The 25,096-nt window shown below is 40.8% G+C and overlaps 1 protein-coding gene across 1 annotated transcript in view; it reads left to right on the plus strand.

The window, feature by feature from the left end:
• LRP5 (LDL receptor related protein 5) overlaps positions 1-19,219 on the plus strand; it is a 124,790-nt gene extending 105,571 nt beyond the window's left edge. The window contains exons 15-23 of the mRNA XM_054275426.1: positions 1,784-1,974; positions 4,891-5,100; positions 7,217-7,342; positions 10,267-10,503; positions 10,975-11,085; positions 13,745-13,981; positions 15,254-15,393; positions 18,261-18,358; positions 18,865-19,219. Of these exons, the coding sequence (XP_054131401.1) occupies positions 1,784-1,974; positions 4,891-5,100; positions 7,217-7,342; positions 10,267-10,503; positions 10,975-11,085; positions 13,745-13,981; positions 15,254-15,393; positions 18,261-18,358; positions 18,865-19,126 (1,612 nt within the window). The 3' untranslated portion in view covers positions 19,127-19,219. The remainder of the gene's footprint in view (positions 1-1,783; positions 1,975-4,890; positions 5,101-7,216; positions 7,343-10,266; positions 10,504-10,974; positions 11,086-13,744; positions 13,982-15,253; positions 15,394-18,260; positions 18,359-18,864) is intronic.
• The last annotated feature ends 5,877 nt before the right edge of the window (positions 19,220-25,096 follow it).

Genomic DNA, 25,096 nt, shown 5'->3' on the forward strand with positions numbered 1-25,096 from the left:
CTGCATCTCTCTGTTTCTGCAAAGAAAGTTTTGAATTTTGCTCAGGGTGTAGGTAACTGCTTATCCAGTTCTGGGTTCTAAAGGTATCCAGTGTTCCCTTCCTGTTCTCTCCTTTGCCTCTGTTCTCACAGCCATGTGTGAGGCACTAACCCAGGTGGCGACAGCAAAGTAAATCCACCTTGTGCTGTTCTCTCTGTGGATGCACAGCCCTGCCACCTGATAGCAAAAACAAGAGTCTGTATCTCCTCAGAACGTGGGTCATAAATGTTTAGTCATCATAAAACAGTGATAAAGAAAGGAGCCTCGAATTTGATACAACTATTCCTGCTAATGTAGTAGTATAAAGCTTAAACACTTGAACCCCTTATGTTCTATACATTCTTAACTTAGTTCTGATGTAATGTGTATCTTAAAAACCTCTGAAATGAATTGGAGCAGGTGGGATGCACTAGAGTGATTTCCCACAGGAGGAAAATATGTTGTTTTGCTGCAAAGCAGCTTTGGTTAGATTCAACAGACGCTCTCTCTGCTTCTGGTAGTTAGTAGCTTCTTTCTTAGATGTCAAAGATGGATGGTGCTTTACTGTTCCCTTGAATAAGTGAGATGCATAAATCCCAGTTTACAGCTAAATGGCTTACCATGTGCTTGACAGATGTTGAATGACTATATTTCACAAATGTGTGGATACAGTAGTACCCAGAGACTCTGTCTGGAGTGTTTATAGGACTGGTGTTTTATACCAGTGCACTCTGCACTGTTCAGAAGCTGTTGTGGGGCGAGGGGGATTAGAGGAAAGATTCTAATCCTATTGGGACTAAGTCACTGGGATATAGTTTGTATTTATAAAAGCTTATCTGCTTTCTCCATTAAAATGGGAGTTTAGGTTTGTTGATCTCTAAAACTCTCAACTTTTCTGGTCAGGTTTTCAAGTGATTTAACGCTAAATCCGTTTCTGAATTAAAGGAGGAAAAATGAGGAAGACAGTGTGTTAAACACTGTGACTGTCTGGGAGAGCTGAATGAGTGATCTGCAACAGCTTCTGCCATGATTACAGAAATTCCTTCCTCCACCTCTCCCTTGGATGCATGTTCTGACTGCTGCCTCCCCTCCTTGTGCCATAAGGAAAGGCTGTGCAGCAATGCAGCACATGCTGTTGGAGAGTTTGCCCATGTTACTCACCACTGAAAAAATAGTGGACTCTTCCTTTAAAGAGGTCTCAGTTCATCGTGGGGGTGCACAAACCCTTTTTTCTCTGTCCATGAGGATGACAGAGACTGCTTTTGTTTGCAACTGAGCTGGCTTAGACAGATATAAAGAATTCATGGAACTAAGATGTCAGGAACATCTGTAATCTTTTCTCAAGTTTGATAGGAAATTTTACTTGCTGAGAAAGAAAGGTAACCTAGAAGGAGGGGAGGTGGTGGTTAATGGTTTTTTTTGTCAGAAAGAACTTCTGGACTTTGATTTATAGTGGGGACAGCTTTACCCAGGGAGAGTTGCAGGTCTGTGCTGGTCTCTTACAACCCTCAACTCCATGCAGGAGCAGTGCTGCTGGTGCAGCAGTGCAGAGGCACTTTATGGCATGGAGATAAATCCTACTAATTTCAGGCTGAGTGTGTCAGTTAGCAGATGTTTGGTTCTGGATCCTTGCACCTGGGAGCAGCCACCACAGCCATGCCTGTGAAACCCTTCCCACTTACAAGGTGGGTTACAAGACCCTGTGTGCAGAGGGGAGTTGCCTGTCCCTGGAGCTCACACTCAGTGGTGCTGTCTCTGTTCTCAGGTACATGTACTTCACCAACATGCAGGAGAGAGCCCCCAAGATTGAGCGTGCAGCCCTGGATGGCACAGAGAGAGAAGTGCTTTTCACAACTGGCTTGATCCGACCCGTAGCGCTGGTGGTTGACAACAAGCTTGGGAAGCTTTTCTGGGTGGATGCAGATCTGAAGCGCATTGAGAGCTGTGACCTGTCAGGTATGTGCTCTGAAGTGAAACATTTGCAGCACAGTGGTGGCATGTGCAGGACATCATTCCCTCTTTGATGCTGAGCCTGGTGACTTTCATCTCCACCGCTGCCAGTTCTGTGTAGGCAGTCACAGACAGCAATTGCTGGTGGGCTCCCATCTTTGATGTAATTAGAATAGACATGACTGTAATGATTGACACCCTCCAAGGCGGCCATTTGACTTTTGATGTGTTCTGAAAATGTTGTTAGTCATGGAACCCCTAAATAACCTCCTCTGTGCCCCTTTGTTTTTCTTAGTGGTTTGAGAAGTTGGCATACTTTTCAATCTTTCTTTCTCTGGAGCTTACAGCTTAATAAATCAAGGTAGCTTGAAAAAAACAAACAGAAGAAAGGGCAATGTTTTGTTTTTTTTCTAATCTGGGTGATAAGACAGCTCATCTGAAACAACAGTGTTACAACACAGTGGAGAGATGCCAATTCATCACAGTTTCCCCACATTAGTAATGTAAAGCATTACTCCATATACAAAGCAATAGCACCTCATGGATCTTAGAGAGCACAGTTCATCATTGACTTTTAAAAGCACTTGATAGTGCTGAAGAAGTGGAGAAATTTGCTCTGGTGAGCAGTATAGAACAGAGGATGCAGTGGCCCTGCTTTCTGTCTCATGACTTGTTCTCTCATCATCATCCATGTATCAAGGAATGAAGCCCATAAAGGAAGTGCAGAGAGAAGGGAACAAGTGTGAAGGAATAGCAGCTGGGCTGTTGTAGTGATTGGTACATGCCATGGAGAATTGAATCTCCAAATTTGGTGACTCTTGCCATGTGGTCACACCCTTCCCTTGTGTTGCAGTGAAGCAATGAACTATAACAGCAGAAGGCTGCTCACCTTTTTACAAGGGCAGTTTGCTTTTGAGCACCTAAAACTGACTCAAGGTCAGACTCTTCCAAAGAAGAGATGAAAGCAATGAAGCTGCAGATGGGAAGGTAGAGCAGCCCATGTCTTTCATCAGTTACCAGGCTGAATAGGGGAGTATTGTCAAACTGCCTGAGCAGCCACAAAATGCTCAGTCCAGGATAGGCATCAGAGAACCTACAAAAACTTGTAGGAGAAAAGATAAGAGGAAAACAAGACTTTGACCTATGAAACAAACCACATTTGTGAAGAAAATGAGCAAAAAAATTGTTTTTGAGAAAATAGTTTTCTGAGCAAAATGGGCATGTTAGGAAAAGGTTTTTAGCATAAACTAAGGCTGCTGAATAAATAGGACCAAAATTGTGTATAGCATCATTCATGCCAGTTAAACTGGTCTAGATACCCTTATTCCATTATAGACTTGTAGAGGTGACATGGTTATGGAGATTCCTGAGGTTTGCACTGTACCCTGATTAAAACAGCATCCTGCTAAATCAAGGAATAGCCTCAGATGTCCAGTGCTTAACTTTCAGAGAGGCATGAAAGAACTATAAACCCATCTAACAGTTTTCTTGACAAGGTTCTTGAATTTTTCAGTTGGAGTCAGACCAAAAGTTTCAGTTGGAGTTAGACCAAAAGTTAGACCATTCCCCCTTGTCCTCTCACTATCTGCCCATACAAAAAGTCAGTCTCCCTCTTTTTTAGAAGCTCCCTTTCAGTGTCATGAAAGGCTCCTTTGAGATCTCCCCAGAACTTTCTCTTCTCCAGGCTGAACAGCCCCAGCTCTCTCAGCCTGTTCTTATAGGAGAGGTGCTTCATCCCTCTGGTCATCTTCATGACCCTCCTCTGGAGCTGTTCTAGCAGCAAAACTGATAGCACCTGCTCATGCTTGGCTGAGCTCTGCATAATTTATGCAGCAAATTAGTTGAGTTCAGTTCTCATTGCACTTTTATTATGTGGATTCTATAATCTCATTTTGTGTAGATACTAAAAACTTACATTTTTTATATACAAGCAGACATAAGGTCGTAGTTCCAAAATTAATTATGAGAGCAGAAGCAGCACCAAGTTATGATTTTGTTTTAAATTTTAATTTTTTAAATCAAGTATATCCAGTTACACAGGCATACACAGGTCAGAATGGTTTCAGTGAATTAATAGAATAATTTGGAATATCTTCACCCTAGAAAAGAATAATAAAAGCAATAACTAAATGAGTCCAAGTGTAGGGCAGTATGCAGTAGAAGACTGCTTAAGAAGACACAAGTAATTAAAGTGAAAACTGATAATAAATGCATTTTTACTTGACCTCTTTTTTACTCACTGGTTTAAAGCAGATTTTCACACATTTTTATAAAGCAGAGAGCCTGAGCATTTGACAGTGTTCCTGTTTAGGAGCATATTGAGTCATTTAAAGTTTGGGTTTTCTGGTGGGTTACTAAATAAAAAAAGTTGGGTTTTTTAAAGAGCTTTTCTTTTTTGATCATACATCTGTGGTTGTCACATAGGCTGGGACAAGGTTTGGTACTTGCCTCTTGCTTTGCATGATGAGTATGTTCCATTTGAGTAATGGCAGTGAAAGTAAAGGGGTTGTATTTCGCTCTCACTTATATATTTACAGAAAAAAAATGTACAGCTCCATGTGCGAGTGCACTGTGAAACCTTTGGCCCAAGAGCTGAGTCTGTATCAGCTCTTTTGGGAGTGCTCACAGCTGCACACCACAGAGATGTCAATGTGGGGCTGAGCGTGGCTGGCTGACCAGCCAGGCTGTGCAGGGATGAGCTGGGTTTCACGTTGTATCTGCTTGCCCTCCAGATGTGGCATGGGTAGCTTCTATCTGAGATGACACTGAACAAGCAGAGACAGATGAAGTCAGCGACCTTGTAGCTCACTGTCTCCAAGGTTTGGTTTGGTTTTAGCTGGGACATTGCTTTGTGATGTTTTTTTAAAGAATAACTTAGAAGTTGACTGGTGTAAAACTAGTGTTTGTTTTTGATGCTCTCAGGTGCCAACCGCGTGACCCTGGAGGACTCCAACATTCTTCAGCCCATGGGACTCACCGTGCTGGGGAATCACCTGTATTGGATTGATCGTCAGCAGCAGATGATTGAGAGAGTGGAGAAAGTGAATGGGTACAAAAGGACTAGAATTCAAGGCAGGATTGCTCACCTAACGGGCATTCATGCTGTGGAGGAGCTGGATATGGAAGAGTTCTGTGAGTTTCAGTATCTGATGTCTTGGTCATTGTATCTCAAAGTTCTCATCCGGCTGGATATTGTAATAATGTTGCCCATGGGCTTCAAATAAGCCATGGAATGCTTTCAACTTCACCAGTCAGGGCTGCAGGAGAGGAGGAGAAACAAATTTCTCGTTCTTGTCGAGGGGGGCTATTGCTGCCCAGCTAGAACATGCGGTATCATGGCACGGAGTTACCTGCTTTGTGCAAGCTCACATGACACTGAATTCAGTCTAAAACCTATTTAAAATTCTGACTGTTAATTTTCTAAGTACAATCAACTAATAGTATTGGATAAAATCTAATAAGAACCAAAAGGGTTGTACTTGTCTTGTCTCCCGGTGCTTCAGACTCCCATGTAAAGGCATGTCTGCTTTGGCTCGGCACAGTGGATGATGTGAAAGCCTGCAGTGAGGGAGGCAAAATGGGGAGGAAGCTCCTACAATGAGTTGGGGATTGGGAATTTTTCTCCCAGCAGAGGTGGAGCATTTTAGCTGCCCACATCTGAAAGGGGTCATGCATGCAGGATGTTCTTTTTCTGGAGTAGTGGTCCAAATCACTGTGGTTTGGTGGAGAGTGCAGAAACCTCTTTAAGCAGTCACTCCTCAAAGTGACAACCTACAGCTCCTCCTGCCTAACAGGATTGTAAAAGAGAATACAAAATCACAAACAAAATGTGGGAGACAGAGGTCTCTGTTGCCTGTGATGAGTGGTCTTACATAGGGAGGATACATTGCTGTATAATGCTTTAATTCTCAGAAGAAATTATTCAACTCACAACAAACACTCTACGTGTCACATGCATTAGTGTCTGGGATGGCTGGAAGTATTTTTGAACTTGTGTATGTGGGTAAACTGTTACAAATCAGGTAACATAAGCATTTAAACTGTAGTATATTCTATGGGGTAATCATGACTTAGAGGTTCTTTCTTTCTTTCACAAGACCCAGCTCTTCTTCTTCTGTGCCACTTCACACATTTCACATATATTGGTATATTTCAAAAGTAATACTAACTGAAGGAAAAAGATTTTGTTTCATTCTCAGCAGTGTTAAAAAAGAAATTTGCTTTTTGCCCATGTGTTTAAGATAGGGAAAAGGAATCCTCTTTTGCAACTGAAAAATTTCTACATAGATGATTTCTGTTACAACAGGGGAGTAAATATACACAGGCACATGCAGGTATATATGCATGCACTTCTGTGAGCAACTCATGCCTGAAACACTGTATAAACTTATTAATTTCTTAAATGTAGAGAGCAGGCTGCTGAGAAGCCTGGACAGCTGGAAAACAAGTTTGGCAGAAAAATTATGATATCTATGCAATTTCTTCCCCATGTAAATTCTTGGTGCTGAGCAGTAGGAAAGAATGCACTGTTCAGCAGCATCACAAATAACACAGGCTGTAGCCCCACAGATTGCTGCAGCAGATGCTCAGCTATCAGCCTGAATAAGCAGGCAAGAGACTGAGTCTTTTGACTCTTTTGGGCTGGGGTCATCAGGTAGTGACCTCCCATCTCTGTGCCTGTTTCTTATCCACCTAGTGTTCATTAGAAAATTGTCTTTTTAGGACATCTCAGGGTAACTGATGAGGAACACAAACACGTACCTTCCTGTCTTTAAACAAAGACATACATTGTTTCTTGATGCCTACCCTAGAAATGCAGGGAGTGATCTAGGTAAGATATAAATGCATCCTTCCCAAATCTGCCTTTTCAGTTCTCTTCACCTCAGCTCCCAAATTCTTTTTAGTTGTTCTTGAAAGGTCTCCATATGATAGAATCTTAGTCTGGTTTGGATTGGAAGGCCCCTTTTGAAGGTCATCCAGTTCCAACCCCCTGCCAGGGGCTGGGACATCTTCAACTTAAACAGGTTGCTCTGTTACTATGACTGGGGGAAATTTTGTCCTTATGAAGTAATAAATCAGCTTTCAAGCATTGAACTGAAAAATCCTGCATGTATCTTCCTAATAACTTGTAGTGAAATCTTGGTTACTCAGACAGAAGTGGTTTGTGAGTAGTTTTTGATTTTCCCCTATTAAGGAATAGTTATAATTTGTTTTATGCTACATAATATTATTTTGTGTGTTTCACCAGCTGTGCATCCATGCTCCCGTGACAATGGTGGGTGTTCACACATCTGCATTGCCAAAGGGGATGGAACTCCCAGATGTTCATGCCCTGAGCACCTTGTGCTTCTGCAGAATCTCTTAACATGTGGAGGTGAGTTATATTTAACAGCACTGCTACTCAATTTGTATCAAAAATGTGGCGGCTTATGTTGCATTCCAACCCAAAATGTGGATTTACAGTTTTTCTGTATATGTTGTGCTGCATCATGTGTTGAATTAGTCTTTGGTAGTTCTACCAGATGTTTTCTGCTTGAGGTTTTGGGCACATGTGACTTCTCATTGAGCTGAATATTTTTCCTTGACCTTAAAATACTTGCATCTTCTACTGAGATTTTTATAATTGTATGATGTGACAGGTTTGTGCTTTTAACAAGTGTTTATAAGATGATGTTACAGTGCATCAACCTGTGATAACCTAGCAGCAGAAATCGTGCCTGTGATCCCCAGAGTATGAGACTCCAGTCTTTGAAATTAATTTGGCCTTGTAATGTGAAACACTGTACTGGCTACTATCAAATGCAGGCTCTATTGAGATTCTTTTTAATTAGGGTAGCTCTCTTCTTTCCACGAGGCAGACTTTTTGAAAACTTTAGCCTTCCCTTTTACCATCCTAGCATTTTTTAAAACTGTTAACATTACACTTGCAGAGGGAATTTAAAACAAAACATTGTTTCTTTTTGGGAGGCATTATACCTTAACTTGTTTGGCTCTGTTAGTCCTTTTGACTTCTTATGTATTTATTTTGCTGTGGATTTCATTTTCTGGCTGAACTCTGAACTCCCATGGGACAGTCATTTCCATGATAAACTGTTTTCTTTCCCATGACCACAACAAGTTATGTGGCTTTAGAGTAGTGGTGGTTACATGGGGAGGGCAGGGTGGATCAATCTAATTATACTTCTTGCTGTAGTGTTGTTGCACAACATGGACAGTGAGTGAGTCTCTCACATTCCACTCCTTTGGGGCTTCAGCTATAAATCTAAAAATTCAGGGGCCTCCATTTCAGTGTCTTTTTTTTTTTTTTATTCTAATCTTCCACTAAGCCTGCAACAGTTTTTAACCCATCTTGTCTGGCCTAGTGACAGCCACTACCCAGTGTTTCAAAATAGCTTAGTTGGCTAGAGAGCATTTGTCCGTGTTCTGGACATCCTTACAAGTGCTTTTGTCAAGTTTTTTAATGCAAGCTTGTTCTTGCCAAGTGCAACCACAGTGCAACATTAAATGTACCTTTAAATGCAGTAGTAGTGATCTGTCTGTTGAATTATACAAACAGCACACTTGCATCAAAATATAATTCACCTTAATGTGTGTGTCTGGCATCTTTATCTTATCTACAGCTGTCAGGTCACTGGCTACATTTGTAATTCTCATATTGCTCCTCCAAATAATCATAAATGAGGAACTTTAAAAAAATCATAATTTTTTCAAGATGCAAGCACATTTTGATTTTTATTTGCATTTTGTTTTTCAAGCTCTTGATTGCACTTTTGTCTCATTCTTGAATTTTTTCTCCCTAATGAAGAAAGGACAGCAGCACTTTAAAAACTGTTTGCATGTAATTCTAGAATTTTTAGCACCACCCTCAGGAGAAAAAATACTCATACGGATAAGAAACTTTCCTTATGCTGGGCTCTTTGTGAAGTTCCTGAGCCTGAATCTTAAGAAAAGCCCACTGGGCTTCCAGAGGAGTGTTTCCATCAGTGCCAGAGCACACCTCTAACTTGGTCATTTTCTTATAGGTAGGGCATGATGTGGTTCTCTCTTAATCCAAGTGGTGAATATCTGCTCAGAGCATTACTGGGCAACAGCAGCTGTGGGGAGGAGTGGCTGCCTCTGCTAAATGATGTCATTATGTCACAGGGGTTTGACACAGCAACTTTTCAAATTAGTGGAAATGTATGTGATTGCTGCAGGGCTGTTTGGGATGGCCCCACTTTTTGACTGTAACTAATTGCTACTGACAACAACTGAGTGGATTTGCCCATTGTGTTTCTTTCATTGATAACAATAGTGGAAAATTGTGTGCTAACTTGTCGTATGTAAGAATTTGGAGCATTTTTTGCAACAGATCCTTGACCTGGATTGTGTTTGTCTCCCGACATTCTGAAGAAAGCAGCTATGGATGCCCTATCAGAGCATAATTGTTGCATCTCTATATGGGGTTGTAGCTGCTGTCTAATGCTATCAGTGCCTCACTGCAACTTGAACAACAGTATGGATGGGAAAAGGAGTCATACCAGAGTCTTGGGGTCCATGAAAAGTCAGACTTGAAGGAAGTCCCAGCACAAGTTAAAGTGGTCTGTGTCTGTAGTGAGAGAATATAAGAATAGGGCAGGTCTGCAGTGCTTCTTACACTGCTCTCTGAACCTTCACTGACCTGCAGCCTGGAGACTTTCAAGCAACAGGGCTTAGCTTAATGTTTACTAGTCCTATAAAGATTTTTTTTTCTCCATTCATATTTTTCAATTCATAACTGACTCAGAAATTTTTTTGAAAAAACCCTGTAAAAATAATGAAACAGATACTGTAGAAGCTACATGTTGTATGTTTTAGATGTATTCATTGCCAATTAACTCAATGTGTCTGGTTTTTTAATGAAGAATTGGTCCAGCCTAATATAATTGCAGGGATTAGAATTGTTTAGAATCTGGTTTGCAATCAGAAATTGAGTATTCTTTTGTATTAATGTATATGACAGTGTCTTCCAAAAGGCGACTGTTAGCAACAAAGCAAGTATTTGTAGAGTAAGTACTTGTAGCTCCTGTCTTTAGTTCAGTGCTTGACTGCTAAAGCAAACTTCTTCTATCACCATGCATCCACTTTTTGTTATGAAGTTGGTAAAATTTCATTCCTTATGCAGAATCATGTTTTCCTCTAAGCTGGAATCTTAGTGTAGTCACAGAAGAACTCTAGGGAAAGAATAAGTTCTTTTCTTGACAAACTCTGTCATGCTTTTACTCTGTTGAAAGGGATAAGGCTGAGTATACAAATCTGATCTGTTTTCTCGTTCTCCAGAACCTCCAACTTGTTCCCCAGACCAGTTTACGTGCGCAACTGGAGAGATTGACTGCATCCCAATGGCATGGAGGTGTGATGGGTTTTCTGAGTGCGATGACCAGAGTGATGAAGACAGCTGCCCCATATGCTCTGCATCCCAGTTCCAGTGTGAGAAGGGACAGTGCATTGATGCACACTTGCGGTGTAATGGAGAAATCGACTGTCAAGATAAATCTGATGAAGCAGATTGTGATAGTAAGATCAGTTTTCCTGAACTCGTGGTTCTAACACAAGCATCCCTTTGAGATTCTAACTGTTCTTGAAATGTACAGAAACAAGTCCTTTTTGTTAAGTCACAAGTTCCTGAATACAGATAAGAAACCTAGCAGTTACTTACTTAACATTTTGTTAACATGTCAGGTGATCAACCACACTTTATTAGGTAGTGTAAGAGATTCTTGCTGATTTGATCTTAGTTTTGCCCCAGCAGGACTGATTTGAGAAAGGATTGGGAGTTACTGGGGCCAGAATTTTATTTTAGCTCCACTGAGTAAGAGGTGTAACAGCAAGCGGGGAGAACCAGCGATACACAGGCTTGCAGTTTGCCCACAGCAGTGTTCTGGCACCTACATGATCATAATATGAAACTCACTTGTTTCAGTTTTCTCAAGAGGCCCAAATGCTCCTGTGCTGTCAGTACCTGATTTTCCCTTTCTTTCCATGCAGCAATTTGTCTGCCCAACCAGTTCCGCTGTGCGAGCGGGCAGTGCATCCTCCTGAAGCAGCAGTGTGACTCCTTTCCCGACTGCATCGACGGCTCTGACGAGCTCATGTGTGGTGAGATGGCTTTTCTTGACATGCAGCTGCTGTGTTTGGGCATGTTCTGCACCCCTGGGCAGAGCCCTGGGCTTTGCAGAGCAATATTCTTTCAGGGAAGAATAGTGCAGAAGGGCCTTCAGAGCTATCCTTAGGGAAACCTGATTTGACTGTGCTCAGCACCTTGGAACTTGCAGAGCTGCTGCTAAACCCAGAGTGGCTTTTAAAAATGTGCAGCCCTATTCACTGCAATAACAGGGCCAAACTGGAGGCTAATTATGTGGAGGAGCTAACATGCAATGAACAAGTGTCCTCAAGAGACCACAAACTGGTCTCTTACAGTGCAGGTGTGAAAAGAATATATGGAGAGATGTTGAGTTTTCTGGGAAAAAATATAACTTTGAATTCTCATGGCAGTAGGTATGTGCAAGTTACAGACATGCTGATGGCAGCTGTTGTGTTAGTCCTTAAGAGAGTCTGTTATTTTGCAGTCCAAACTGGACAGTAAAATTCACTTACTTTTGCTCTTCTTGCAATTTCTGTTGTTTTGTTGTTGGGGTGACTAGAGCATGAAGTATTCAGGCAATGGGGCAGAAGGAAGGAGCGTTTAGAATCACACAAGTGGTTTAGCAAAATAGTTGAAACAAAGCATTTTAGAATAAAAGCAGATAGATGTGCTGCTCTGTCTGTAGCTCATTCTGAACAAATAGCTTGCACTGGGTTTGTGTAGAGAAATGCTGCACTTACATTGCCTATAGGACCAGCCTTAGTGGCTTGTGAAGTTTTTAATATCTTAGATTTGTCATGTTTTGAAGAACCAGTTGTCAGAAGCTGTGCCACTGCTGGGATGAGAGGAGGGTTCACAAGTTTTGGTCCAAGTTAGCCTTGTTTCTTCCTTCCATCTTCATGGTGGATACTGCAAGGAAAAGTTTATTTGTGAGTAAGAATGGTGAAAGGAGCCCTTGTTGTGAATAGAAAAAAAGGCTAAAAGAATGGAGACAGAAACTGTTGAAAATTTCAAACTGAACATGCTTCTCCCACATCTTCTTTATCTCTTTAGCTTTCACCCAGTTCCTCCAGTTTCCTGGATAATATAAGAACACTTCTTCCTCTTTTTTTGTTTCTTTTTTCTCCTTCAGTTTCTTCATGTACTTGGCAAACTTTCTTGCTGCCAAGGTAATGCAGCTGTTTCCTGTTTGCATTTTGGGTCCAGTCCTGCAATTAGGTCTTAACTGGTTTAAATGTGTCTTTATGTAGACATAGGATTGTCTCCTCTGGACCTCTTGGTAGAACAGAGCATTCTGTGGCTTCCCACTTGACTGAGGGAAAGAACTCAAGTAGGGAATAAAAATGATTGCTACCTTTTAGATAAGGATCTTGCATTCAAAAGAAGCTGGGTTTAACCAAAATGAGAATTGTGTGTTTTAAAATAGCTAATTTGGGAACATGTTTTAATTTTGGCTTTGCTTTTTTTTTTCTGGTATCGTGGCTGAACTGATCTGGCTATTTGAAAATTAGGATCTTGGCTGACATAAAAGTTGTCATGCACTAGTAAGTGTGAAAAAAAGATAAAGACTTTAAGACAGAAATAAGTTCTGGATGCTGAGCTGTTAAGAGTGTATTCCTAGATCTTTGTATTTCCTTCTCCAATTTTTAGTTGTTTTTCATTCCCTTCCACTGAAGTGGAAACCAGAACCACTGGAGAAAAATGTTATGAAGTGAAGGTCTGAATCTTATATGAACCCTTTCACTTCTTACAGCTTCAACAAGGGGGAAGGGGTCTACAGTTAGAACAGAGCATGTAAAGTTTGGACAAGTTTATTTTGATTTCTTCACTTTTTGAATGTATCTATTAGTGTATGTTAAAGAATAAAATTATAAATGTGTGAGTCACATGGAAAAAATTGCTTTCCTTGAAGACCATTGCATATGGGAAAAACAGGGAGGTGTCAGGTTTATCTGTCAAGAATTTTGAATGTGTTACCCATAATCAGGGAGAGATGTGAGGTGTAGATGATCTCAAATACTGCAGCACCTTTTATTATTTAACATTCAGCTACATAAGGGGAAAAATAATGAGTAGAAAATATTTGAGATACTTTGAATTGCGTTTTCCTTCCAATTTATAAGGTAGGGTTTCTTTGAAAGCAAGTAATATTTTAGGAAGGAAACATATTCTGTTTTAAGACTTGTATTGGCTAGGAAAACATCCACTGCTTAGTATATATGGTACCTTCCCTACTGGTAAATTTTCTTGATTTTTCATGTTACTGCTAGCCCAAATGGCTTTTGAGAGGGCAGTCCTCTCTGATTAAGGACTTAATATTTATGAGTATCCTCCATCTTTGACCCATTGACTTTGGAGGGCAGGGAAGAAAAGGAAACTTTCTGTACCTTTGTTCTATCATGAGAAGTAATCCTGTTACAAGATAAATTGCTCAACAAAAAGAAGAGTACTTTGCTCATACTGCTTTATGGAGGGGAAGAGGAAGCATGAAGTCTTGTGTACTGAATCAGAGTATCTGGAGTCACAGATGCCTGAGTGTGATGCAGATGCTTTTAAGGGCACTGTGTGAATGGCTGTGTGCTGCCTGATTTGCTGAATGAGCTCCAGGACAGCAGCACGTACGCTGCTCCATGTTCAATGGCCACGTTTCATTTCCTTCTCCTCTCTTTGCAGAAAAATCAAAGCCAGCCTCAGACGAGTCGCAGCCGCACAGCAGTGCCATTGGCCCTGTCATTGGGATAATCCTGTCCCTGTTTGTCATGGGGGGGATGTACTTCGTGTGCCAGCGCGTGGTGTGCCAGCGCTACGCCGGGCCCAACAGCCCCTTCCCGCACGAGTACGTCAGCGGCACACCGCACGTCCCTCTCAATTTCATCGCTCCGGGGAGCTCTCAGCATGGCACTTTCACTGGTAAGGGTGCTTGCACCCAGTCAGCACCACTCCATTGTCTGGGTTTGGAGTTTTACACGTGATAAAGGCTGCTGGGTGTGGAGTTTTCAAAGAGCAGAAATTAGATGTTGGTCTGCTCGGTGGTTTTGGGATGAATCTGAATGAATCATTTGAATGAAATATATAAAATCTATTAGCTTTTCTTGTGCTTTAATGGCTATGGTCAGCTATTCCTGCTTAAATTATGTTACTGTGGTTATCAAGAGGTTTTTGTGGTAGGAGATAAAATTAGAGGATGAAATAATTGCAGGTGAAATCTTTGCAGAGATGTTTTAAATTGGACTTCACACTAAAGCTTTTCTAATTAAAGCGAGTATCAGTGGTTTTCATCTGTACTTCTGTAGGTGCTAAACCAAGCTGTCATTCTGATTCTCATCCATATTTGTTAGCTTTTTCTAATCCATATTGTTGTGACAAATTACAACAGCTGAAAATCTTATTATTTATGCTAATTCTAAAGAAAATACAGGTTTCTAATACGATGGCATTTCCAAGAAGGATATATAATCATGAATGATGATTACAAATACTTACTCTGCTTGTAATAAATATTTCCTGCATTTGAAAAAAACAAAATTCTGAAAACCTCCCAGACTTAACTCTTACATTAGCACTGAATAATCTGACAGGAAGAAGCTGAAAATTAATTGCCTGAGTTAAGAGTATATTAAAGTAAAGCAGATTGGAGAATGATGTCTTCCATTTTCCTCTAACTCAGGTTTCCTTCCTTTTGTCTCTGCTGATTTGCAATTTTCACTGTGATAATTTTTAACAAAAATATTTCAGTTTTGCAGTTTTTCATTTACTTGCAATTGAATTTTTTGCAATGGAAATGGAAACTTTGGAGGTCTCAAGCTTGGTTTTTTTGGGGGCCTCGTATAATGGGGTTTGTTTTGCAACTGCCTAAGTTTGTTTAATTGGAAAATTTCTTCTTTAATTTGGGTGAGCAGTTTGGATCAGCTGTTCTGAAAATTCCTTTCCCAGCAGTGTGATAGTAGGTTGTGAGTTCAGTGCTGCAGTGAGACAGTAGGTGTGAGGGTGAAATGTTTTCTTTACAAAAAGTGTCTGTCTGTTCCTTGTAATCCTGAAATTTTTACATAAAGCACTCTTCCCAAGGTGTGACAACCATTAACATTGCATGGGTTTGCAAAGCTAGGAATTTGGTTTCTGTTTGGCATTGACAGATAACACTGTGGTTTATCTAACCTTGTCTTCCTCTCTGTTTCAATGCAGGCATCTCTTGTGGAAAGTCCATGATTAGCTCCATGAGTCTCATGGGAGGAAGCAGTGGTGCCCCATTGTATGACAGAAACCATGTTACTGGAGCATCTTCAAGCAGCTCATCCAGCACTAAAGCCACTTTCTATCCACAGGTATGTCTGGGAAATACACCAGTGAATTGGGTATCTCCTGCTTCTGAAGAAAGGAAAGGTGAAATTTTGTGCTTACTAAGTAGATGTTAACAACTGTTAACAACTCTTGGGTGGTACTGTTTATGATATGCAGGCCCATTTTGACACTCACAAACTTCACAAAAGGGCTTTGTTGTAGTCCATCAGGATTATACAGTGCTCTGTGATGTCCAAAATGTTTTGTTATCGGAATGATACTCAGCTGGTTTGTCCCTGGATACTTCTGTTTTTCCCTTGGAGATGCCACCTCCTTTGTTAACTCTGGTGGCCATGGCCCAATGACATTTTGCACTGCCTAATGCTGCAGGGACACATGGAATAAAAAGGCAAGCAAAAATGAAAGGGGACTGGAATACAAACATGTATGAAATAAACTTGCTGTTTAGATCAAGTGTCGATTGTAGATTTAGAAAACCAAGTGCATGCACTGGGGGAAAATACTGGTACAGCAGGGTGAGGCAGAGGTTACTTTGCATTTTTTCAGCTATAATTTAGCTCCATTTCTGACTTTTGAGTGTTAAAAGTGACAGAATTCTTGTCCCCATATCACAGTTTCACAAATTCCGACATGTATATTCAGAATGGAAGGAGTCCTCTCTGAATATCTAGGAGAGACATACAAAGGTTCCTGTTTGTCAGCATATTTTGTCATGAGTTTTTTTTTCCCATTGTGCTTCTGAGCAATACATCCATTGGATTTTAGGTACACACAAGAAGCTGCCAGAGTTGATCTGCGAGCTGTGGAGGGGATTTTTGTGTAACATTGAATCAGGAGCCCACACACTGTGTGGGTATACCTGCATTTATGTTTACACGTAAGCTGTTATGGTCTGTGTGGGCATTTTGATTGATGGCATTTTGGCCATTTACAAAGGTACTTTCTCTCCCTTTAAGAAGGGCAAAAAAGGAAAAGAGAGGCTTGTGAGCTTATCTGTTGGTAAGGTAAAATTGGGTACATACCTCTTGCATTGTGAGGCCATCAAGAAGCAGATGAAGTCAGGAACTCAGCAGCCCTCTTAATTTAGCTTGTCTCATGCATCACCAGTGTCTCTGTAATGTGCTGAACAATTTCATGCTAGACCTGATTGATGTGTCAGTACCACGCTAAAAAGGATGAACTGAAAAAACACTTACTTAAGTAAAGCTTGAAAGAGAAAAGAAGCCCAAGAGCTGATCTGCCTGTGTGATTCTATGGGATCTGTGTCGGCCAAAAGATCAACTCTCCCGTTTGACTTCTGGCCAAAGTTAATCTGACTGTTGCTGGGAATTCTTTTTCCACACTTTGCTGTGTCTGCCAGGGCCTGCAGGGATGATACCACTATTTCCTTCATGAAAAGCATGCTGGGTTCTTAGAAGGAAGCTATTGCAAGGGCTTTGTTGCATTGAGGTACTGCTTAATCCAAATGTTCTGGTGAGTTCTGCGTGGTAGCTAATTACCCAGCTTTATGATAATAACCAAAAGGATAGATCTGAGCATCTTCATTTTCTTGGCTTTTTTGGTTTGTTTAACACATCGTAGTGGTACTGAGAGGTGCTCCAGTGAATAGAGACTGGGAAAGAATCGGTGTCAATGAAGTTATGCCATTTACATACCTGAGAATCTGGCTACAGGCGTCCTGGCTGACACTGTTCGCTGTATTTAGTCTCAACATGAAGTGCTACTGATGCAGCTCAGAGTGTCAATAGGAGTGAACCCACAAGTAGCATGCAGTGCTCCTCCAAGAAGGAAGATTTCTGAAAGATGGCCTTGGGGTCATTACTCATCATGCCCCAGCTGGCAAAGGTTGTCTCCCTTTGCGTGAATCTGGGGACAGGGCTTGTCAGTATAAGTAACAGTGAGCTCAGCTCAAAGGCCAGAAATCACTTTGCTGGATGCTGCACAGTGAAGACCCAGACAATGATCTCCACTCAGTGACTTTAGAGTGTTTTTGTGGGAGAGGAGCAGAGGCAGAGGAGGGATGGTCAATGGGGCAGGCCATGAGTTGGCCGAATGCCCAGGGCAGGCAGTGTACAAGATATGCACATCAGTAGCAAGGCTCAATCAACAGCAATGATGTAATTTTCCACCCTGGAAAAGATAAAGTGCTCTTCTTAGGTTTAGGCCAATGCCCTAATGGCTGTGTCAGAGGTTCAACTTCCTGATGGTGGAAGAATCCTAAATAATTGTGAAGCCTGCTAAGCTTTTTCTTGTGTGAAGGCTACCAGTAACCTGTGAGTGTGTAAGCACTCGTAGCTGAGCCATGTGTGTGTGTATGCTGTCTATATGCACACATAGACAGGCTATAAATATTTTTTAGCTCATAGGCTTTTTGCACTGTGAACTCTGCCAAAATGATATGTTTACAGAACCAGAGTGTAAATGAAGTGTTCAGGAAAGGATGGAGTTTTATTAGTTATAGTAGAGGAACTTGGCTTCCTGACCCTAGTATTGACTGGGGACATTTTATGGTCTGGGAGTGGAACATATTTTATTTCCAATAGCATCTGCTGAGGATGCTATCAGTCCTTATGTCCAAGGAAGTGCACTCAGATTCAACCAAACTGGGTCTCATTTCCAGCTTTATTCCAGCCTTCCAGCATAATAACAGATGTGGCAAGGAAGAAAATTCCCTGTACTGAGAACTTTGAAGGCCTGCACAGTACCTAAGTCCAAAGTCTTGTAATGAACATCTGTGATCTTTAAAAATGCATTAACACATCCAAGCAGCTAGGAGAGCAAACTAGAATAAGGATGAATGACATGGTGAAGGCATCAATACGATTTTCAATCTAAATAAAACTGTATAATTAACCCAAAATTTCACACTTTTTTTCCCTGTTGTTTCTAGATTTTGAACCCTCCACCTTCCCCAGCTACCGATCGCTCCTTATACAATGCAGAGATGTTTTATTCCTCAAACATTCCTTCAAACACAAGATCTTACAGGTACAGTTCAGATAAAAAGGTTTGCTAAATCTTCTATTTATCTGCCTTTAGTTCTGTATCTTGTTCAGACTTCACTTAAAAATCTCTTCCTCTCTTAATAAATGACCATTCAAATTATGTACATTATATTGCTATGTAACAGTCCACGAGCATCCCTGTTAGTGTTTTCTGCTCATTCTCTTATCTTAAAACTCTTTCATGAGTAAATCTATTTGTTAGTGACTGGGTTAAGTGGTCATAGTGGTCTCCTCTGGTAGGTTAGGGGCTGGAAGAATGTGCCGCTGGCTGAGGGTAGTTGTGCCATTTAAAATTGAAGAACAGTTGAAAAACAAGAAGTTCAGGTACTTGTTGGATCTCTCTGAGAGTCTGAATTAAGGCTCACATAGTATTAATGAGCAGGCATCTTGGCTGAACACACAGAGCTGTTCAATCTCTTTATTTTTTCCTTCTTTACCCCCCAGATTGCAACTAATGCATGTGCTTTTGTCTTTTTTGGTTTCCTGCAGGCCGTACCTGATACGAGGGATAGCTCCACCCACAACCCCGTGCAGCACAGATGTCTGTGACAGTGACTACACCACGAGTCGATGGAAGGCCAACAAATACTACATAGATTTAAATTCAGACTCAGACCCTTACCCCCCTCCTCCCACACCTCGCAGTCAGTACATGTCGGCAGAAGAGAGCTGCCCTCCGTCTCCTGCCACGGAACGAAGCTATTTTCACCTCTACCCCCCTCCACCCTCTCCTTGTACAGACTCTTCATGACCTCAACAGAAGGAACTTTTCCTGTAAATATTTTAAAATATGAACAGATTTAAAATATATATTTTATGATTTAAAAATAAATCTGGGTGGGAATTAAACAAAACTAAATGTGAATAAAAATGGGTGGGAGGGGTGGGGCTGTGAAAAATTGTACAGAGGAAGAATATTTATAAAATTGATTTTTTTAACTTAATTTCCATTCTTTTGTGCCATATTTGCCTTTTTGAAGTCATGTAAATGACTCAGTCTCCAAAGGATTTGGGGAGGGAATGTTGAAACTTTCTGCATTTTTAAGCCACGTTTTTACAAGCAAAAAGTGTATGTAGTTCTTTTGTTAATGTGAGACAAGAAAACTAAGTGGCTTGTGGGAGGAAGGTCATTTAAAGAAAGATGCAGGCTTATTCCTAGAGAAAAAAAAAACATTTAAATACAATTGTTCGTATCATCCCTGCCCCACCAGTGGAAGAAAACATGCAGGATCACAACCCTTAGATGCTCCTGTTTGCAAATGAGCTGAAGCTTCCCAGCAGAGCTTGAGGGCCAAGACCTGAATTTCAAACCTCCCTCTCCATCTGCTCAGCATTGACCTGAAAGAACACTTCTCTTGGCCAAACCTTCCAGGTTAACTGAACCCACAGGCATCACGTCCTACCTCATGGCAGAGGCACTCTGCACATGGCAAATTCTGTAACTGATTCAGGCTAAATAAGATCAGTCCTAAAAAACTTGGTTTAGGCCCAACCAGTTCCCCGCCAGACTGGGTGGATGGTAGCAGAAGCAGTTGTACTGACCTGTGGGTGACAGCAAGGGTCAAGTTTGAAGTGGTATTTAAGCTAAGAGAAAGGCCCAACAAACTGCAGATTTGCTCAGAGTCACCATTTAAATAGTGATGCAACCAAGCTCCTTCATCCTTCCCTATGAAGCTTTGGTGACTGTCTGGGAAGAAGTTGTAATGGTCAGCTGCTTCTTAAAACACAGCGCAAGTTTTCTTTTTCCTCAGAAGTCCTGTAATCACTGTGCCAGGTTTCTGAGGTGCTCAGCCGTGCTGACTTGATCAGAGAATTGCTTCATCTGTTAATATTCATTTTCCAAAGTGGAACAAAATGGTCACTTGTATTCAAATGAGGAAAGTTGTTTGAGTTTCAACTGGTGTTTGTAGAAAAATGGTATCTGCATAGCTCAAAAGAACAAAAAATCAGTTTAGCCATCTCATAAAAATTTGCCACACTATTCAGATTTAGAAATAGGTAGAGAAAAGACAAATATTACTTTTCTATTCATGTTGATATAAAAATGATTAACTTGTACAAACTGCTCAGGACATCAAGATCAACAAAGTGCTTGTTTCCATTCCTACAAAAAAATTAGAGAATGGGGGAGCTAGAATTATTCTCTTTCAAATTTGGAAGACAAATTTTTGTTTTAATTGCTCTTTCTCTGTATCAGAAAGGAATTGGGTATTGTATGGCACTTTATAAATTCAGCACTGGTGATGATAATGTGAGTGCCTGCTTGGGACATCTGAGGGAAGTCCTGAATATGCAAACTTGCACCTGTTTCTGCAGCTGCTCAGTAACAGATGTGTTGGGCCTTCAACAGCTTTAATATTGATGTCAACAATGAACATTTTTTTCTTGTTTGAACTAAAATTGTACTTGGCTTTGGGTCTTTTTAGCAAGTTATTTGAGAGCACATCAGAGGAACGCTATAACTCCAGGAGAGAGGTCTTTGTTGTGGTGGTGGAAGGGCTGGGACCACAGTGTTCTGATCCACTTGGTGTTTTCAGATTTATTAGTCCAGATCTGTTCTTCCTGTCTGCATAGTTCAAGAATAGGATTTGTGCTGTCACTGGTGTGTTACTAAAACTCCTAAAGTAGCTTTTACTACCTTCATGTCTAAATTTTTACTTGAGAGATTAAGCACAAAGAGGATGTGCTTTTTTTCATAGAGAAGATTACAGAAATGGAGTTGAAGAATGAGTTCTTTCCTCATCCCCTATCAACATTAGCAATTTTATACTATGCTGTGATGGGCAAGGTCATAGTTTGTTACTCTTGGTGTGACTTAGCCAATCTCTGAACTGATGGTTTGGTGAAAGAAAGCAATTCTCGTGTCGTCATGTTTCAACTATCTAAATTAGGAATATACATCCCCAGGATATTTTATGTGCCACATGAGTTGTATAAAAGAGTATTTGTTCTGCATTACAGCAGTTGGTAGTCCAATTTCATATCATACATCATTTTCTGCTTGATAACTATTCACTATTTATAATGAATTCATTAGTTGTTTCATGTCATAGTTCTAGCTTAGAGATATACCACATTAATTTTCCTCTATTCCTGTGATTACAGAGGAATGAATGCAGAATTACTCAATTTTTTTTTCATGAAACCACTGATCTTTTTTAAGAGCCGTAACTATTAGAATCCTAACCACTTCATCTGAAGATTTGTATCCTATTAGAAACATTGGAATCGAGTTCAAGAAAATTAGCATTTTTACTGAGAGCTGAACTACCTAAAGAGTCACATTCTTTTGGAGCTTAGGTCTTAAGAAGGAAGGAAGCATTTGCTGGATTGGGTGAATTAAGTGTACATTTTTATTTTAGTTGAACATTCATAGCTTCTTGCTGCTGATATTTGCTGAGAAATTGCCTTCTCTGAGGCACTTGAATTTTGGTGATGAAAATCAATACACTGCTCCATATTACTGACACTAAAAGCCTTTTCCAAAAAAAACTTTGTATACAAATTTAGCATCTTAACATTTAAATACTAAATATTATTTTTGATTGCTGTGGACTATATACTTTAAAAGGAATACTGCACTCCAGGTGTTAGAAAAGACCAGGAAGAAAATCTGAGCAATAGGAACTACTTTTTTCCAGAATATCCCCACTGTGTTCTTAGTAGTTTCCATCCTGTGAACTTTCAGGCTAAAACGTAGAAAATAGGTGCTGTTTTCTTCTAGATAAGGATGGGAGTAGGATGCAGGGAATTAGAGAGTGCATATGAGAAATTCTGGCAGTTCAGGGATGAATAGGAGATGTGGAGGGGAAAGTTGCCTTTTGGTGAGGCTTAAGCATGGTTTTAATAACTCAGAAGTTTTCTGTGAGAAAGCTGACAGAAGTATTTTAAGAGTTCTACCCTAGGAACCTGCAGAGGGGGTACATGTGATTCAGCTACCTGTGTGAGCTTGTGAGTACTTGAATCAGTGTTTTCAACCACTACTTTCCAAGCCCATTGTGACTGCATTTTAGCACTTGAAACAGCTCAGGATGTAATAAGGAATGGTGTCTGGAGAGCAGCCAGTAATGGGCAGATGATATGGCTGGTTCTGTGTTAGGTGTAAAGGAAAGATGGCCCAGCAGAGAGCCCCTTACCTGTCCTGCAGTGCTGCCATGACAGCAGCCACTTGGGTCCTGCCTCCTGTAGAATTTGTCCCATCTGCAGGGCAGGTGTAGCAGCAGTGTGAGGCTGTAAGGTAAACTGACAAGTAATCATCTTTGACAGTCAAGGATTCCTTCATTTCAAGGAACAGTTTTTGAAATTATAGCTTCACTCAAGCTATACTGGTCTATAGCCACTGCACCTTTAAATTTTAATAACTAGAGATAGTGAATTTGTTCTGGATGAATCAAAGGAAACTTCATGAGTACTATCCCAGCTGCCTTACTTAGATTTCTTACTCAGATTTCTTCTGTCTGGACAGATCACTAGAGTGCACTTAGGCTAAGATTAAGCTAAATCCATATGTATGACAAATAATAATTTCTTCAGGATAGTGTTATAGTACAAAATGCTCTGTGTCTAAAAATGAGATTATGCCATTATCAGCATATTCTAAAGAGGAAGGCAGAAATGAGTGGGAAACAAAATTCTTTTGGAAAAATTGAATTGATTTTCAGTAATAAGCCTTCATTTCTGTGGTTTGCAAAGGTACAGGCACTTCCCTAAAAGTTCTGATTCCTTTCAAAGTAACAACAAAATTCCCTGTTCCCTCAATACCTGTTTTACAGACCTAGGATGGGCTTTCTGGAAATCTCCAGGCTTGTTTACCCTAGATCTGTTTTCCACCTGGTATCTAGAATGTCATGTGCAAGGTCCAGGGCTCATGATGTTCTCTCCATTTTTATGCCAACTGGTGCCTTTGGATTCTGGGGCTTTTGACATTCTGACGCTGTGTGCACAGCAGTGGAAATGGATTTGGAAGCAGGAGCACTCAAGTAAGAGCTGGTAACTGTGGGCTGATGTCACTCCTTGGTGGCCTGCAGGGTCAGATCCCTTTGCTGGGAGGGCTCTTGTGCTGCCCTTCCTCAGAGCCTCTCCAGCATGTTGTGCTACTTCACAAGTGTGCTCAGTTAAACATCACTAAAGTTGTGTGTCCTGTTGGCCTCAAGCATTTTTGGAAGCCGATCTCTTCTGTAATTTTGTTGGGGTTTATGTTGAGTCAGTCCAAATGAGTAACTGTGTTGGGAAATGAAAACAGAAGGCAAGCATGTTCCCAATAATTAGTACCATGCCTGGCACAGAGCCCTGAACTGGAAGCAGCATATTTGCTGTTACAGTGCTGAAGGAGATTTTGTAAAGGTCCATGCTTGGAGAAAGCCTTAGACAAGCCACAGTCAAAGATAACTGTTTCCAGCTCAGTCATTTTGTGGTTGTTGTGTGTTGGGACTCAATTGTGAATTATAAGTAGAATCCTCCTTGTAAGTTTGCCTTGTCTATAAGAGATTCATGGAAGGCTGAATCCTACACTCAGAGAGGGGTCTGCTGTTTCTGCTGCTGTTCCCTTAGGTACTGCAACACCTTCTGTTCACCACTGTATATAAAAATCCATTTCTACAGAAGTTGTAAGTTTAGCTAAACAGCTTAAGGTATTTACTACACATGAAAATAAATATTTAATAGGCATAGATGTTTTCAACTCTGTTAGGTCTTCTGCCTCTCCTTCCTGAGAACTTACTCTAGATTTTCTAAAGGGTGATTTTCTTTCATTTGTTTATTTTGAGATTGGCCAGCTATGCTGTGGGCTTTTTCACATAAAATCATACTCCCTGTAAGGAAATAAAGGAAAAATTTATTTTAAGTCAATGTTAAGCCTGCTGATAGGAATGATGGAAACCAGTCTGATATGTCTTCTGCATTCCACAACAAAATCCTTCAAAATGCCGTGTCCTGACATGCTGGCAGTGCTCCCAACCACCTGTGACAAGCTGCAACATCCTGGCTGTTCCAGCATGAACCACAGCCCCTGTGCAGCCCACCTCTGGAGCCAGGGCTGGGTCCTCACCAGCCAACACAGAATCCTGGTGGAGAGAAGATCACAATGACAGTTCCTAAACGGGTCGGTTTATATCGACAAAAACACGCAGAGGATGTGCTTAGAAGGGCTTGTCAGAGGAGAAAAGCAAGTTTGACAGCTCCGGTGGCAGACTAATTCAGCGCCATTGACACCTCTGGAAAGCGAGTGCTCCCACTGATGCACCTTTCTGTAGATAAGAATGGGGCCGCTCTGGTGACAGCATTCCTGGCTGGCTGCTTGAGAAAAGGAGCCACATTCCTGTTTGGTTTGTACCGAGATCCTGCAGCCTGGAAGTAGTTGTACATGGAATTCATCAGCCTGTGGAGGTAAAACCAAATGTTGAAAGCAGGAGGACAGCTGTGGAAATCTGGGGGTATCATAAACACAACTCTAACCCAGACTGCTTTCCTACTCACCTACTTGTATGGCAATTGCTGCTATTGTAAATGTACAGGAATATACAAAGAGTACCAAGAAATTTTATATAACCCACACATAATCTTTTTATATTTATATTAAATTGTGTATTCTGCAAACAGCCTAATAATTACAGCTTTATATGTGTATCATTTTGTAGCATTTCTTACCTCAAAAGACAACCAAACCCAATATTTCAGTGCCTTGTGTATTTTAAACAGATTAACATATAAACTGGGGGGAAAA

This window comes from Melozone crissalis, unplaced genomic scaffold (assembly GCF_028551555.1).
Source record: "Melozone crissalis strain CALT ecotype California unplaced genomic scaffold, PUWL_Pcris_2 ptg000018l_1, whole genome shotgun sequence".
In the NCBI taxonomy this organism is placed as follows: Eukaryota; Metazoa; Chordata; class Aves; order Passeriformes; family Passerellidae; genus Melozone; species Melozone crissalis.